The 16,025-nt window shown below is 41.2% G+C and overlaps 1 protein-coding gene across 1 annotated transcript in view; it reads right to left on the bottom strand.

Moving 5' to 3' along the window:
- osbp2b (oxysterol binding protein 2b) overlaps positions 1-16,025 on the bottom strand; it is a 45,406-nt gene that overhangs the window by 3,382 nt on the left and 25,999 nt on the right. Inside the window, exons 3-13 of the mRNA XM_044025764.1 lie at positions 11,369-11,619; positions 7,937-8,135; positions 6,589-6,709; positions 6,119-6,185; positions 4,631-4,783; positions 4,296-4,541; positions 3,297-3,417; positions 1,996-2,099; positions 1,104-1,199; positions 651-835; positions 288-508 (exon numbers count right to left, since the gene is read on the bottom strand). Of these exons, the coding sequence (XP_043881699.1) occupies positions 288-508; positions 651-835; positions 1,104-1,199; positions 1,996-2,099; positions 3,297-3,417; positions 4,296-4,541; positions 4,631-4,783; positions 6,119-6,185; positions 6,589-6,709; positions 7,937-8,135; positions 11,369-11,619 (1,764 nt within the window). The remainder of the gene's footprint in view (positions 1-287; positions 509-650; positions 836-1,103; positions 1,200-1,995; positions 2,100-3,296; positions 3,418-4,295; positions 4,542-4,630; positions 4,784-6,118; positions 6,186-6,588; positions 6,710-7,936; positions 8,136-11,368; positions 11,620-16,025) is intronic.

Here is a 16,025-nt window from a genome sequence, read left to right as displayed (position 1 = left end):
TAAAAATAATTTATCCAATAAAATTGGCCAGAATATGAAACCAAAGAGACAAAATGTTCTCACAGTACCATGAGGTCTGTAATAAGATTTAGTTTACAACCAACAAGTCTTGATCTTTAGGTTTTTACTCAAACATACTGTATATGTGTCAGGATATTTATGGCCAAAATAAGTCCTCAAACTTTGGATTTACTTTCTCCTCCATTGTCCCTGCTTGTCTTTGTCTTTACTCAGCATCACTTGACTCATCACACATCAGACTTAACAGTATCTTCAAAATTTCATACCATCATCCATGGCGTCTGAGGCCTCTGCTTCCCTCCTCCTTCTCACTGCTCTCTGTTTCTCCTCCAGCCTCTGTTTTTCTGAGTTCGCTTCGTCCCATCGACCGTCCTCCATCAGCCTCTGGTCTGGTCTCAGGCGGCTGTCCGTCAGTGCCACTCCGTCGTCCATCTCGTTCAGGGTCAATGCCAGTGCAGAGAAGAAGTACATGTTCTCAGCGTTGTCCCTGTAATAGCGACGGGTTCAGGTACATTTTGTGGTGTGCTGTGATCAATAATATCGACTGAACACTGCAGCTGTTATACAACAACAATGACTCATGTATTCCAGTGTTCCTCCTCATGAGGCTGATGAGGTGAAGTGCTTACGGGAGAGGGTATTTCTTCCAGAGCAGTTTGGGGGACAACGTCTGATAGACGGTCTTCTGCTTGCCCTCAGATCCGCTGCCTCCTCGGCTGCTCTGAACGATCTTGGCGCTCTCCATCTTATCATCCCACGTACCAGAGAGGATGTAGTGAGCCTGACCATCACTGTCAGCCACCACACCTGTCACCTGGAAACAGCAACGTGAAATCAGAGGCAGCTCAAGAAATGAACACATTAAAGCAAGTCATCTATCACCATGTTCTTATGTGACCTCATACAGTAAAAGTACACACTGTCTTACAACATTTACACTGCACTACACTTAAGAACGACTATACATTTGTTGGTGCTGTCCAGCAGGAGGCAGCATTACACAAAATAACAGAGACTATATATATGACATTATGCCAAGGTCGGGTATGAGCAAAGTGGAAAAATAAAAAATAATAATTTACCTTACGAGGAACGTCCCTGGAGAAATAACTGTAGGGAGAAAACTTGAGTTGGCAGGTCTCTTTTGTCCTGTGATTTACAATCTCAATGTCCCCCGACTGGACAAATACAGAAAGAGAGAGAGATACAGCTCAGTGCTTTAGAGGACTTTACTGTCTGTTAATGAAGTGACATCATCTGTCCTTAGACTCTTGGTTCCACTGAGGAACAACTCCTTTAACAAGGGGAAAAATAATTAAATAATCATACACATGAGCATGAATATCTCAAAGAAGTTCAACAAATCAAACTCCAAATTATTTAATACTGCCAAGAAACACAGACAAACTAGAAATAGAGTTGCTTTCACAGTATATTGATATTTCACGTATGAATTTGTCTCATCAAAGTGGATGTTTTTGCCAGATGTAATGAAATTCCCTCCAGGCATTTCACATCAAATTCACAACACAATGACAGAGAGAAAAAAGAGGAAAGACTGATGGATAATCTAGAAAATATATACCAGAATGCCTGTGGACATGCCTGTCAAACAAAAAAATATGGTGAGGTTCTGCAGAGACAGGCAGATGAAACCTGTCTGTCTGTCCCGCCTCCTCACTCTGCATAACTGCCATCACACACAGAGCGAAGAAGCTGTTATTTTAGGATGTTATTAGAGATCAAAGCTGAAGATAGATCTTTCAAGATTGTGAAGATCCTTATTCCTGAGCTTCTAAGGCTTTCTTCTGATTCTGTTTTGTTTTGTGCAGAGGGGAAGTCAAAAGCTCTCCTGGACACACATTTTGCCACACAGAATGAAAACAAAAACAAAAACAAAACACCTCTGAAAAGCCAGAAGTACCAAGGCAGCCTGGGTGAATGTCTACCAGTGAGAAACGCTAGGAAACAGACCTGGTCAATCCACAGCTTGCCCACGATAATGTTGTGCACCGTGGAGGTGACCTTTCTCCATACGTAGTGGTTCCCACTGGAGTGGAAATGCAGGTGAATGGTACCTGGGGAGGGACAAGGACAAAATGTCAGAGCTGCGACTGCAGACCTAAAATGAACATGTTGGATTGCAGGTTCACTGTTACGATCGTAAATCTGTTTGTGAACACAGTCATTTCGACCTGCAGCAGCTGGAAGACCTGTCTTCTAAATACATGTTTTCTCCATATATTACACTTAACCTGACTTAATCTGTTTGAAATGGTTACTGCCTTTTCAGTCCAAACCACTATTGAGCTTGGTTGTCAGAATTTCTGAAACACAGAAGCACGGAGCTGCACTAATACCTGGTGTTTCACTGTTTTCATGCACATACACATACAGTAAATAAGTGCGCTGGCCTCTGTTTTATTTTTACTTATTGTTCTTGCATCAACAACAGGCAGAGAATAAAAATGAAAGTGTGTCTGTTTTGAGCAGCAGCATCTGTTAACTCTATTTTTTAACACATTTATTTTTTTCCCCTTTCCTCTGGTCTAGATGTGTTTGAGAGCATTTGTGGGTCTTTTTACGTTTGGGTCATGGCATTACTGACCCATAGCTGCTGTGTTTGAGTAACTCTGCTGGTAACCTGGGTGTCAAAGTGCTACAAGCTGTGTTATTGGGTGATTTGTAGTGGGTGGCACAACAGACAATAAACCAAAACATAAATTGAGTTTGCAGCCCACAAAAGAAAATTTAAAATGCGAATGAACTGGCCGCACCATTGCTATCAGTGAAAGCAGAAGCTCAATTTAACACTATTCTTTCCTCTCTGATGACATATCATGATCATTTTATGACTTGGTACAATATATGTCTTAAATATAGCCCCTTTAAATTATTAGCAAATGTCACCTCCGAGGGGGCATGTAAGAAAAATTGAGGGGAATGCTAAATCCCTTTTGTGGTTCCTCGATCTATCAAATCTCTAATTTATCTGAGCCAACAGACCCCTGCTCTCTCCCTCTCTACTGTCCAGGAGCCAGAGCAAATTCCCTTTATACTCATATTTTATGTACATGTCATGGAGGTCATAAAACCCTCCTGATTCATTCTCACTCTGCCTCTATCTTGACATCGTATAGGAGGCAAATCAGTGGTCTCCTACAATCACTGGGGAAATGGAGCCCCTCATAATGCAAATATGATGCTGTTGAGTTCATGTGATGGAACTTTTATTTACCCATGTTTTTTTAAGCTTCCCTGCTGCATTGTCTTACCCAGAGGCATTATGGAGAGGTATTTGCCACGGAACTTGCTGGCAATGGTAATTTCCTGCCACAGGGTCCAGCCTTGTTGGGAAATCACATGATGTGCAGCAGCAGGGGGGTGATGGCTTACCTTAGAGGGTGGAGAGACAAAAGTTTGAGCAGAACACAAAAGAGATAATATAAGCAGCAAGTGTTTGGTGAACACACTTGGCACTTTCACACCAGCATGATTCCCGCTTCGGGCTCCAGTTCTGTTTTAAAATCTCTGCGCACTCAGCGAAACCAGCCTGTGTTAACATCATTTAAGTGAAACACACACAGTGTGAATGTGAATGCACAGCGTGAGCAGAAGTAGACATGCCAGTGGCAACATGCCACATGCTATTAGATATATATTACATAACTTAATCAGTGTAATTTGGCTTCAGGGCCCCTTTCAGGTATCAGGGTTGAATAATAAAACATGTGATTGAGGGGCGCTATGGAGACATAACACATGACATAACCAGTGTTATTTGGCTCCAGGGCCCCGTTAAAATATTGGGATGTATATTGTAGTAGTGAAGATATCGAGATAGTAGCGCAGAGGCTTTGGCTCCCTGAGCCCTTGGGCCCCTGGACCTGGTAGGCCCATTCAGTAATCCATCATCGGCAACATGGCAGATTGCACTGAGCTTCTGCGAGCTGCTGCCTTTTGTTAACCCCTCTGGAATTCAGGGATAACAAATTACCACCAAACATTTTGTCTCTTCCAGTGTCAACTGCATGTTCCTCATTATCGGACATGCCCACCAATGCCATAACAGTTTGCAAAGGAAAGTATTTATTGGTTGTGGTGGATTTCAAAATTTCAGGTTCTGGTTTAGTGCTGCTCAGTACACAATTTAGTTCAGGAACTAGAACATTGCTGGAGCTGTACTGGTGTGAAAGGTCTAAAAGTTTATTAGATGTGCTTGTATGCACACGAGTGATTGTGTATATGAATTCGCCCTATGGCGTTGCCATTACCTGCTCACACAAAGAGCGGTAGCCGAACTCTTCCAGGCGATCGAGCTCGTAGGTCTCGCCCAGGAGTGGGTTGAAGGGCTTGGCTGTCCGATGAACCGTGGTGGAGTAGGAAGAGACAGAGAAGGCGGCAACTAGGCACATCTGCTCCAGGGAGGAGTCGCAACGTGCTGCCTTGTCCAGAAGCTCATGATACTCAAGGTCCTCAGTGAGACGCTGCAGCATTGACAGGGGCTCATTGAAGTTTACCTGAATGGGAGATAAAGGTGTGAAACTCAAAACATTTTATACATGCACTTGATTTTAGCAAAGAGGAGGACCACGGCTTTAACACTTACAGGCATGGGGATTTTTGAAAGCTCCTTGCCAATGCAGTTCTTCATGATGCTCCATAAATTGAGGGAGTAGTTGGGCTTGGCTGGGATATGAGTCCGCCTCTGTCTGCGAGGCTGCAGCTCCTTCCCTGACACATCGTTACAGCCTGGAGACATCTGTGATGAGACAGAGGGTGATGGAAAGGAGACTGATAAAGTGGGATTGTAACTTTATATAAAAAGAATATGTGATATTGTCAAAAGACACAGTCAAGTTGACCATTCCTGCATTAACAGGCCATGCAGAAGACAACACACTCCACCTAGGAAGGTTTACCTGGAAATGTACCCATGAGTGCAGAGAGAGTGAGGCAGAAACAGAAGGCTAAAGAACCTTGGGCTTGTGCAGTTTAACATTCACTCTTGCTGATTTATCATCGCTTATTGCCGCTACCCCCTGCATTTGCTGCATAAAGCACATTATCTGCATTTAAAACGAAGACTCCTTAGTTTTATTGCGTCATATTTTATTTTATTCAAAAGGGTTTCGCTAAAGTGCCTATAGCCTCTTCTCAATGATGTAGAAGTGCGACTATGCCAGGCTCATAAACGAAGGTTCATTACAGTTGTCTCTAGACCCAGGTAATTAACATTTCCCTAGCAGCAAGAGCGTGCTTGCAGCTAAATACTGTTTTTCAGGTCTAGCAACAACTGCTATATTCTAGAAAGAAGTTGGATTTAATAGAAGTGGGTGTATTTGTATTCCCACAAGCAGGCCAGTGAGGTTGCTAGTGGAAAGACTGGGGGGAAGGATTTAGGAAGCAATGAGTAGGGGGCCTCAGCCTAAGCCTTACAGACTTAGAGTCTGTTTTCAAGGTGAATTCCGATTAGACGATACAGATCATTCCATTACGTAGGGCTTCTGTACTGGAGTGAATGGGTAACAATGTATAAAGGGTTGTTGAGAAATACCTTAAAATGTATTGGCAGCTTGGCAGAGGATGACAAGACACAGTGAAAGAGCAAGTGAAAGGAGCTTGAGAGAAAGGCAAAAGTGCCATTAAACAGCAAAGAAGTAGAAGAAGTTGTTAAAAAGTGAAAAGAGGCTGAAATGCAACATTACAGATGTCAAAATGCCATAAAACATGAGAGAAAAAAAAAGAAGAACAACAAGTAAAAGGCAGGAACACAGGGAACAGAGGATAAGAAGCAGCAGAGGGGGAGTTAAGAGGAGCAGATGTTTAACTGGTAATTAAGATTTAGAGCAACGATGCAGCTGTGTATCTTTAGCCCCACAGGGTTGAGAACGAGACCCAGACAAAGGCTGCGTGTGTGTTTGTGCATTGGATAAATGTAGGGTAGGAAAGAACGACTGTGAGAACAGCAATTGAGGGTGGTTATATACATCAATCAATATTAAATGAGACAAACTGTATAAATATATATAGAGAGAGAGATTACAGAAGTCAGCACTGTTCATAAATGTCAATCCTATTAGTTGGAGACACTTACATGGTCGTCCTGGTTCCAATCGTTGGGGTGACCTGAACTTGCTCCGCTCAAATTGCTCTGAGAACGCCTGGAACAGAATGAAAATGTTTCTCTGAGGAGAACTGGATGTGTATCCAGAAACACAAAATCATTGTCAATTTCTCATCCGTTATCACTTGAGTGTGTGCACACGCACACACACAGTACTAACACAATATACAAGAGGAGCAAAGAGATTACAGGGTATTAAAGATGAATGATGTGTTCTTTCTATTACATTTAGCCACTGGAGTTGAGGGATATGTTGAAAGAGATGAGCCATAAAAAAGTGACTGAAGCTCTGCAGAAATAAGTGGAGTTGTCTCCAGTGCAATAAACAAATATGTGGCAAAGGCAGCAGTGTTGCAAAGAAAGAGGAAATTACTTTTCTTTGCTACATGAAAGCCTCTAATTATTTTAATACCTGAAAAACATTTCTGTGTGCGACTGACCTGTGCTGTATATTCTCAGTGGTCGTCACTGTGATAAACGCAGGGGAATCCTCCATGGCATCAAAAAACTCAGTATCCTCATCTTCATCACTCGCCTCTTCTTTGAGCGGCCTCTCGCTTCCTTCATTCGGGCACATATGCATTTGTGAGTACATACAGACAGTGTGCAGCATCAGCAGAACCATCACATGTTGGTAACTGTGTATTTTACAGAGTTAACCGAGAGGGCAGCGTGTAATCACACTCCCATGGTGATTAATTAGGGAGTAATCAGCTTAGTGAAATTGGCAATGCTTCTACTGGTTAGCTAGTCTGACTGGTCCCTGTCAGTGTGCGCTTCCCATGTTCAGTAGCCAGTGTTCAATATTCAGTATATTCAGGACATTCAGTGATGTGTTCAAAATGAAGCGTCCAACAGAGAAGCACAAATTATAAAACAGAATTGAGAGGGACAAATTTAAGTTTCAAAGAAACATGCACAATATTAGACTTTTTGCCCATATCTTAGTTCAGTGCTTAGTTCAATAAACAATACCAATATCTATACATTTGTCCCTGCTCCAAACTCTAGAGGTAATTTAGTCTCCTCTTTAGTAAATTAACAGAATATGTTGTAGATCTAAACTTTGTTCATTGTACAAAACTAAATAAACATATAAAATAAATGTTGGAGAGGATGCAAGCATAGAAGTCAAGAAGGTAGCAGCCTATTCAGTCTACAGATATGACCAATATCATCAGTCATATCGGATGGATGTCTAAGTCAATATCGGCTAATACTGATATTGTGCATTATTACCTTCATCATTAATCAATTCTCCATGTTTAAATTCAAACACTGCATCTGGTTTACTCCTAAAAATACTTTTTAATACATTAATTATATATATTATAATGATTAAAAGGTAAGGTGTTTGGGTTTCCCCTTGCTAAAGGCAAAAGATAAATGCTTTAGATGAACATTAAAGAAAAAAAGGCATTAGTGAAAACATTAAGGAGGTACCATAATCAATAAGCCCATTCCTATGGATGTCAGCCTTGGGGTTACTGTATATTCCCAACTACTGTTGGTTATACGTAAACAACAAGTGGTGGGGGTGGGGTGTGCATTAAAAAACTGACAGAAGCGTTCACATGATCTACAGTTTGTAGTGAAGGTAATTATCTTCTTTAACTTAAGCATAATTCTATTAAATCCATCTGACACGACTTAAGACTTCCACTGTACAAGGACTGCACACGGCATCGAATCTGAGTCAATAACACATGACATTTAGGCAATAAAGTGAAGCTCACTCACAGGAAACATAACACACACACACACACACACACAGACAGTCCTTCTCACCCTTGTTGGTGGTCGGGGCACTGGGTGTGCTGGACACAAGCGTGGGCGCTTCTCTCCACGCTCGCTCCAGGCTGTTATGCTGCTTGGCTAGTTGCTCAATGGTTTCTTCTAGGTGAGCACGCTGCTCCCGCTCATACTGCAGCGCCCGCTGCCATCTCCTACTGTGAGTCTCTGCTAAATCCAAGAAGTCTCGGCACGCCTGAGGGGAACACAAGAGCACGGAAAGTTTTTTTTGCATAAAATATCACAATTTTATTCCGATTTAACTCCTGAATAACAAGTTAAAAGTTACTTTTCACTTGCTTTGACAAACAGCTCAGAGTTTTATAATTAAAAATACAAACAGAATACAGATTATTGAAAAAACAAAACAAAACAACACTTTTGGTCCATGTTCAATTCAAAAGAATGTCTCCTTTACAATAAGATCGTAAAAATCTTGATTAATATGTCAACAAATAATGCAACATTTCCACACAGATGACATTATGAGAGAAAGACACAACAGAATACAAAAAGATGCAAATCTCCATTAATCATTGTAATCAAGGGTATTAATCACTACCATCAGTATGTTAATTAGTTCTCTGTGGAACATTTACTGAGTCTTCCTGCTGTGTCAAATTTGCCTAAGAGAAAACTGAAACCACAGACAACTTCAGTGAGTGATGAGCTGATTGCACAGCAGATGAATCAGGGTTCATGAGGGGCATCATTGTTACTGCGGTGGTTCTACTGCTCAGACAAAGAGGTTACTTCAGATCAAACACACACGTGGGTATATCATCTGTCAGCTCTGCCTCACAATGAGCACAAAGGTCAGCGAACCCAAATAACACCTCACACACGACTACATGTATGATGGAAATGTCACGATAGAGTCACAGTCAACAAATCAGCCTCAGAGTTTGATTTTCTTTTGACAGAAAAATCTCTGAAACTCTAAGGTATTTTCTTTGGAACAAACACTGTGACAGTCAGTTATTGTTTTTGTGTCATGGGTGGAACAGCGCATAAATACATAGAGTGCACTTTGCAGGCCAGAGGGGCCAGAGGGGCTGTTCAGAGTGACCCTGAACCACTAAGAGAAAGCTGCGGCTGCAGGCAGCGAGGTGGATGGATGACTCTGTCACACAGCTCACATAATCTCTGCTCTCAGAGAGGGATGTACTCTAAACCATGTACACAATATGACAACACCTGCAGCGAACAGGATTTCTAATGTTCCTGTCACACACATACACACAGGGTACACTCCAGCCTTTGCCCCTTCTCCTGTCCAGTGTCAGTTGGGTTGGTATTAACAGTATAGGTAACAAATTATTGTAATATCTGAAATATGTCTCATATTTAATCTGGCCATGCCACAAATGTTAAAATTTATATGAAATAATTGTCTGTTCATGATTGTTGCTTGATTTTGCTTGATTTTGAGTTTAGACTGCAATTAAAGCAGATCATGACTATAACTGTGTATTTAAAATTAAAAGTCAATGATGCAGTTTTATTCTAAGCTGATAAAGCTGAAATATTACTCATCCTTATTCTTGATAAAGGTTACATTTCAATTGCTTTAGATCATTAATCTGCTAACTGAAAGCCTATTTTGCTAATAAAAAAAAAAAAACACAAGCGCAAAAAGAAAAATAATTGGTATTAAACCAGCCTCCACTCTCTCCAGTCTCTTACCTTCATCTGTCTTCCATCAGGTGTCTAAACTTCACACTCGGTGCATTGGTTTAAATGTTAGATGTGCATGTGACGTTGAGGTCCACTTCCTCAGAGATAATCATGATATGAAACTCAACACCCACTTGAAAACGTATGATGGTTCCACTTTTTTTAAGCTGACTCACCCAGTGCAACCACAGACTGCATGTGACGTCCGGTGGGGCAAGAAAAAGGTTAATGGGCATGCGGGAGTGGATATGTAAGTAAAGAGATATCAGCATTAAATTAAAACACCCTGGTCAAGTATGCAGATTAAGCAACATGGCAAAGAATAAAATAAATGTCTTTGCATCCACCACCTGTTAAGAGCTTTGATTTATGTGAGCGGTTACTTGGCCACTAAATTAACAAGTGCAACCTTCTCCATGGGCCGAGGTCAAATCTCTGAGTGCATGCAGTGGTTTTCTGCCTTTACAACCTCTACTCGCTGTGATACTTTGATAGCCTTCTTACATCTATCGCCCCCAAAAAACAGGTCTTTAGAGTGGTTGCCCATATACAGTGCTGCTCCCTTTACACCTATCAATAACACAAGCAACAGACCAGGCAATCTGACATACACTACAAAAAAAGCACAGAGCAGACAAAACTACTGACAATTCAAAGTCACCCAGAGAGAGAGAAGCAGGAGGAAAGACAAACCTTGCACGATTGTCTGGCTTTAATCAGAGCAGGCCTGTCTCTATGTCTAACTGTCTAACTAGTCCAGGAGGCTCTGACATTCCTCACCAAGCAGGGAGGGTCAGGGGTTTGAGAGGAGGAGTGGGGGGGAGCAAAGACTAAATCTGTCCCCCACACCCACTATCATATCTAGTATCACTCCCCCAGGACCTCAACCCTCTGTGAACTCTCATCCACTACTGACATTCTGCACAGTCCATGGTATTCACCACTGAGGAGAATGGAACGGCGCCCGATACAGTAGAGGACTTCTTGTTATGATGCTAGCTCTCAGAGCCAAACATGAACACAGTGGTAACTGAAAAGGTTGTCGTGTTCAGTTCAATGTAGAAAACAAGGCGTAGTCACTCGTAGACCAGCATTTGTGAACATGAAATTTGAGATAGTGACATTTAACAGGAGGTGGTGGTGTGTAACCATTGACCGTATATAAAAAAGGTCTTCCGGTTATCTTGCTGAAGTCAGTCAGGAAGTTTGAATAGGATCCCATTTAGAGGAAAATAGACGATAAAGTACACATCAGTTCTGCAACCAGGTGACAACGCCTCTGAACTTATGGTTGCAAAACGTCAACATCACAATTCTAGAGGCTTCAAAATGGGAGTCCAGATTCTAATGGGTGATGTTTCAACCTGCTGCCACTTGGGTGTTTAAAGCAATTCACATATCTGTGTTAGAGGTGTCAAGTGAAACAGAACCTTGAATTTCAGCATCCAACATCAATAGAATTGCATCCTACACAAACCAACATTAATAGCTCTTGCTATGTAGTTAGCAATGTCAGACACAACCTCTGATGTCTACCTCCAGCACCACGCGTCAGGTCCATCCACCTTCAAATGTAGTCTCTGTGTCTCCAGCTCACTGGAAATGTTATGTGATCTCTTACTACTTACTAACCAGGGCATTATAGACGACTGGCATTCCTCCCACATTAATCATGCCAGAGCATGGAGAACGCATGCATTACTCAGTACTCTGCTGCTGCTTCTTTTATCCTGGTCCGTCTCAAATACTCACATTGATCATAGCATTGGAAGTGATTCGGAAGAGTGTGGCTCGCTCGTTGACTGCCTTGAACTTCTCCCCTCCTTCCACTGGGATTTTCAGACCCTCGAGTTCACTTAGCGAGCGCTGCAGGGCCGCACCATGCTTGGCGATGAGGTCGTTGCATGTGCTGAGGTCGTCGAGCTTGCTGACGAGTATCTTCAGGGTTCCCTGAATCTCGCTCCGGTCTGACTGGGATGTGGGCTCCTCGTCACCCGAGTCATCTGGAAGCAAGAGGTCATAGGTCACTCAAACTATCTTGAACAAGAGAGGACAACAGGGACTTTAAAATGCAGTTGAATCATAAGGCTCACAGTGTATCATTTAGTTATTTCTTTGCATTAGCAAAATAAATGATAACCACATAGTCACTATGACAACAAATGACACAGTGATTCACTCCACTGATGAAACTAGTGTTAACTTACGGAAACAACCCATCCATACCCATAAGCCTTTGCTGTAGCAGTTTACTTATGGTATGACATCAGTGCAACAGTATCCCTCAAATTTCTAAGGCATGCCCATCTTCTGAAGCGTCTCCCCACCCTCTGCATCACATCAGTCATTATCAAAGATATTGGAAGCGACTAATAAAAACATACATTTTTACCAAGTTACATTTCAGTGACATAAATGTCAGCACTACAGAATCAGTGTTTCCCTTCATAAATCGCTCATTCAATGAAGCTCAATAATGATAAATGCACCCCCCACCCACCCATGTGAGAGCCACATTTCTGAAAAGAGGTTACTCAAGGTTAACAGAACATACGAGAACAGTGTTGCAGTGTCAGCTCTATTACATGTACCCCCACACACACAGAGCAAGCACAGACAGAAATAAACCAAGGGTAAAACCCAGGTACATAAATGGTTGCAGCCCCAAAGTGAAGCAGATCTACACACTACAGATCTCCTTAAGTTAAGTGGACCCTCAAACAATCTTTCTGAATAAATTTGACTCTATTATCTCTTATATTAAAACACCAGGGAACCAGTATGCTGGATTGTTTTTAAATCAAGAAATATTTGTACATATACTGAATATGAAATCCACAACAAAATAATATTTCCACAATATGTTGCCTCTGTTTCAATGTTCTCGTGGTGCACAAACCTTGCCAAGGCCACCCAGTTACCTTATCCAATCATATACTCAATATCCATAGCATCAGTCATGCTCTTTGTTCCATCAGCCTTATTAAGTTACTCATCCCCAAAGCCTGCACTACATTTGGTAGCTCATCATTTCAGTTTTCTGCTGCATACGACTGGAATCATGTGCAATAGACACTAAAACTCAGTTCATTCATGAGCGACCTGTATTTAACATTTATCCTTTTTCACTTCATACATGTAATTGCTATGAATGGGGATTAGGTAAATTGGACACTAAATTGGACACTCTCTGAGTGGATGGTTGTCTCTATGTGGCCCTGCGATGGACTGGTGCGACCCTCATGGGGAGGATAAAGTGGTAGAAGATAGATGGATGGATGGTTTAATATTGTTTTGTTGTTGATGTATTGCCTGCCCTGTTTCTATGCTGCCCATTGTAAATGAGAATTGGTTCTCAATTGACTTACCTGGTCAAATAAAGGTAAAAAAGCGCCACTTTCCGTTTTAAACCATGGTATTAAAAAGTCACTTTATCGAACTCATACTCGAACAGTGATTTCTGCCTACACTCCTACTATACACTACAGGTTAATCGTTTGGACTAATTCTAAATCCTAAATTTGGATCTGTATCTAATCCTTCACTTTTTGAGTAATACTGCTCACACACAAAATAGTCATGCATAAATCTAATTACACAGCTTGAACTAAGGAAACCAATGATAAACAGGAGAAAGGGAACAGCACTGTTTATCTATAGTCTAAAATCTAAAGTGATTTTTCATGGCTAAAATCAGACAGAGCATTTCTCCAACAGTGAGGCTAAGGGTATAAAGGAAGCCTCTCTACCATTTAAATTCAGCCCCTTGACCTCCTAATGCTCCGTCTACAAGGAGCCATTTTGCCATTTTCTTCTCTCAGGCATGCAGTGTATGAATACAACACAGAAAAGGTGTGTTATGTAGCTGATAGAATACCCTTTCACATTGTCATGGAGAGAGGCAGCGCCACAGCAACACTTTCAGTGCATGGCAGCGAGCTGAGACCTTGCAGTGAGAGAGACCATCACCTCTGTCAATCCCTATTTACATCATAAAAGCATAACAGGGGTATTTGTGAGAGGGATGCTGGTAGCTTGGACTACATCATGTAACAGCACTGTACTGGAGTCAAATGTGACGGCAGCTATTGTCCAGTAGAATGTCCGACTCCATGTGAAAACCATGCAGGCGGCACACAAAGATAACCTACACAGACCACTAATGCTTAGTATCTGACTCATTAAGAAAAAAATCTATATCACATGTTAAAATCATTTTTGCTAAATGCAACGGCAGTATGCGACAACGTTATGTTAATAACAAAAATATTAAACCTCCTGGTTCGTCTTAATGAATGGCCAAAAAATGATCACACTAAAATGCTTTCAAATTAGTTGATATTGATAATTAATTACAATAAATGCCATTAATTAAAGATTCATTAGAAGTGAAAGATGAAGAAACCCGTCAATTGTCGTCTTTTTTTATGAGCGGAAAACAACAGTCACAAAGCTGAGGATAAACATTCATTACTCATTCATTCATTCATAAGTCATTATATATGGTAAAACTCAAAGTGCGATGCATAAACATAATGTTGATTATACTGAACAGCTTATGGCTTCATTGTTCATGCACAGCTACTAAGATGGAACTAGTAAAACCCAGTACATCATATTAACAACAGCACTGTTGATGTATACACTGATGTATACATTAGCTGACATGGAAATAACATGGTGTATCAGGTAGATTCAAACCAACAGATCAAGACCATATGACCTAAAATTACTAAAAACATGACAAAGTTAGTGTAGATAAACTTGTCCGAGAGGATAAAGTTAGGTGTTAGATTAAGGAGAGGGAACCAGGAAAGGATTAGAAAAAAGGGGGGGTAAGAGAGAAAAACAAAGAAAATCTCTCACCATATTTCCATTCGTGGGCATTCATTTTTTTCACACAGAGGTAACCAAAGTTCAGCCAGGAAGAAGGAGCACACTGAGCTCTAGCCTCTGTGGCACTGTGTGAACATGTTAAATAAGTCTGTCAGAGACATGAAACTGTTCCGCCATGAGAGAAGACAAAAATAATAACAGAGGTGAACCCAGCAGCCTCACAGTGCAAACAAAAGCCTTAAGAAAACACCACTGTGAGCTCATAACTAGCCAGCATTAAAGCATGAATCACAACACACTACAAGTCAGCGGAGAGACAGGAAGGTAAAAAAGATGGAAAAAGGCTGACGGAGTAAAGTCAGAAAATTGACTGGACTGTGTGTCATGCAGTGAGTGCTGGAGAGTGAAAGAAGTGTGAGTGTGAGAGAGAGCCACAGAAAGAGCTGGATAATGAAATCAGCTTCAAATTGGTAAAGCATGACACATCCGTTTGATGGCAAGTTGGTGTAGTTTTAACTTTACAGCAAGTCACAAGTTCTCTTCGCAAGGATCTATCCAACAACAGGCCATTGTTGAAAGTGTATTGGAAATATGTGTCCTTGAGTGGCTCTATATGGACCAAGGTATGTTTGTTTTGAGAGTGTAAGGAACAACAAAGTGTAAACTTTCTTGTTGTTGTGGATGTTATTATTTAGCGATTTTATCAGACCTGACCATGGGAACATTTGTGTGTATATACAGGCAGGAAGTTTACCCTGTCCATGGAGTTATTTTGAGCAGTAGAATTCACTTCTGAATGTTATTGAGGGTGCTTCTTTGTTTTTTCAGTCATACTCCAGCCTGAGCAATGTTGCTGTTGCCTCTGTCTGCCTTGACATAAAACAAATCACTTCCTGTTCGCAGCGCGGGGATGTGACAAAAGCTATACTGAGAAACACAGAGAGAGAGTCACATGTAGCTGATGGACTTCATTAGCATCGTGTGAACTCATTCAAATACAGACTAAACTGAAAACCGACCCATAGTAACCCCTTCAGAGACATCAGACTTTTGTTCTGACCAAAGACCAAGGTCACTAAATGGCACCACTGACTGAGATACAGTAAACTTACCCCCTGTGCTATGTGTGGCATTCAAATGTGGGGGTGAAATTACAGAGAGGGGTCTGGATAATATTAGGATAACACGTAGTTTAGTGTGAAAGGGACACTGTGCTGTGGCGAGACGTTTCAGACGTGCTGTATTCATAAAAAAGTGAAGATGGTGGATAGATGTTGTGCAACCCAAGGCTTACAAGTCTTCACATCATGTTTATTTTGCATGCTTTAATTAGTAAGCGTTGCAGCACGATGAGGAAAAAGTATATCAAAAAGATGAAAATGTTGGGATAATGCAGGTCTGGAATAGGCGGAAAAATCCTGATAAAATTTTCCATGGGAATTTATGAGAATTAACTGGAAATTTGGGATTATTTAAAATATAAAATGAAAGGAACTGCTTGCCAAAAAAGTGTTTCCACACCATAGAAATCAAATATCTACCTCATCATACAGTATCATCAAAACTTACTTCT

This window comes from Solea senegalensis, linkage group LG5 (assembly GCF_019176455.1).
Source record: "Solea senegalensis isolate Sse05_10M linkage group LG5, IFAPA_SoseM_1, whole genome shotgun sequence".
NCBI lineage: Eukaryota > Metazoa > Chordata > Actinopteri > Pleuronectiformes > Soleidae > Solea > Solea senegalensis.
The sequence above is the reverse complement of the archived record's forward strand: the minus strand, read 5'-3'. Positions and strand labels throughout refer to the sequence as shown.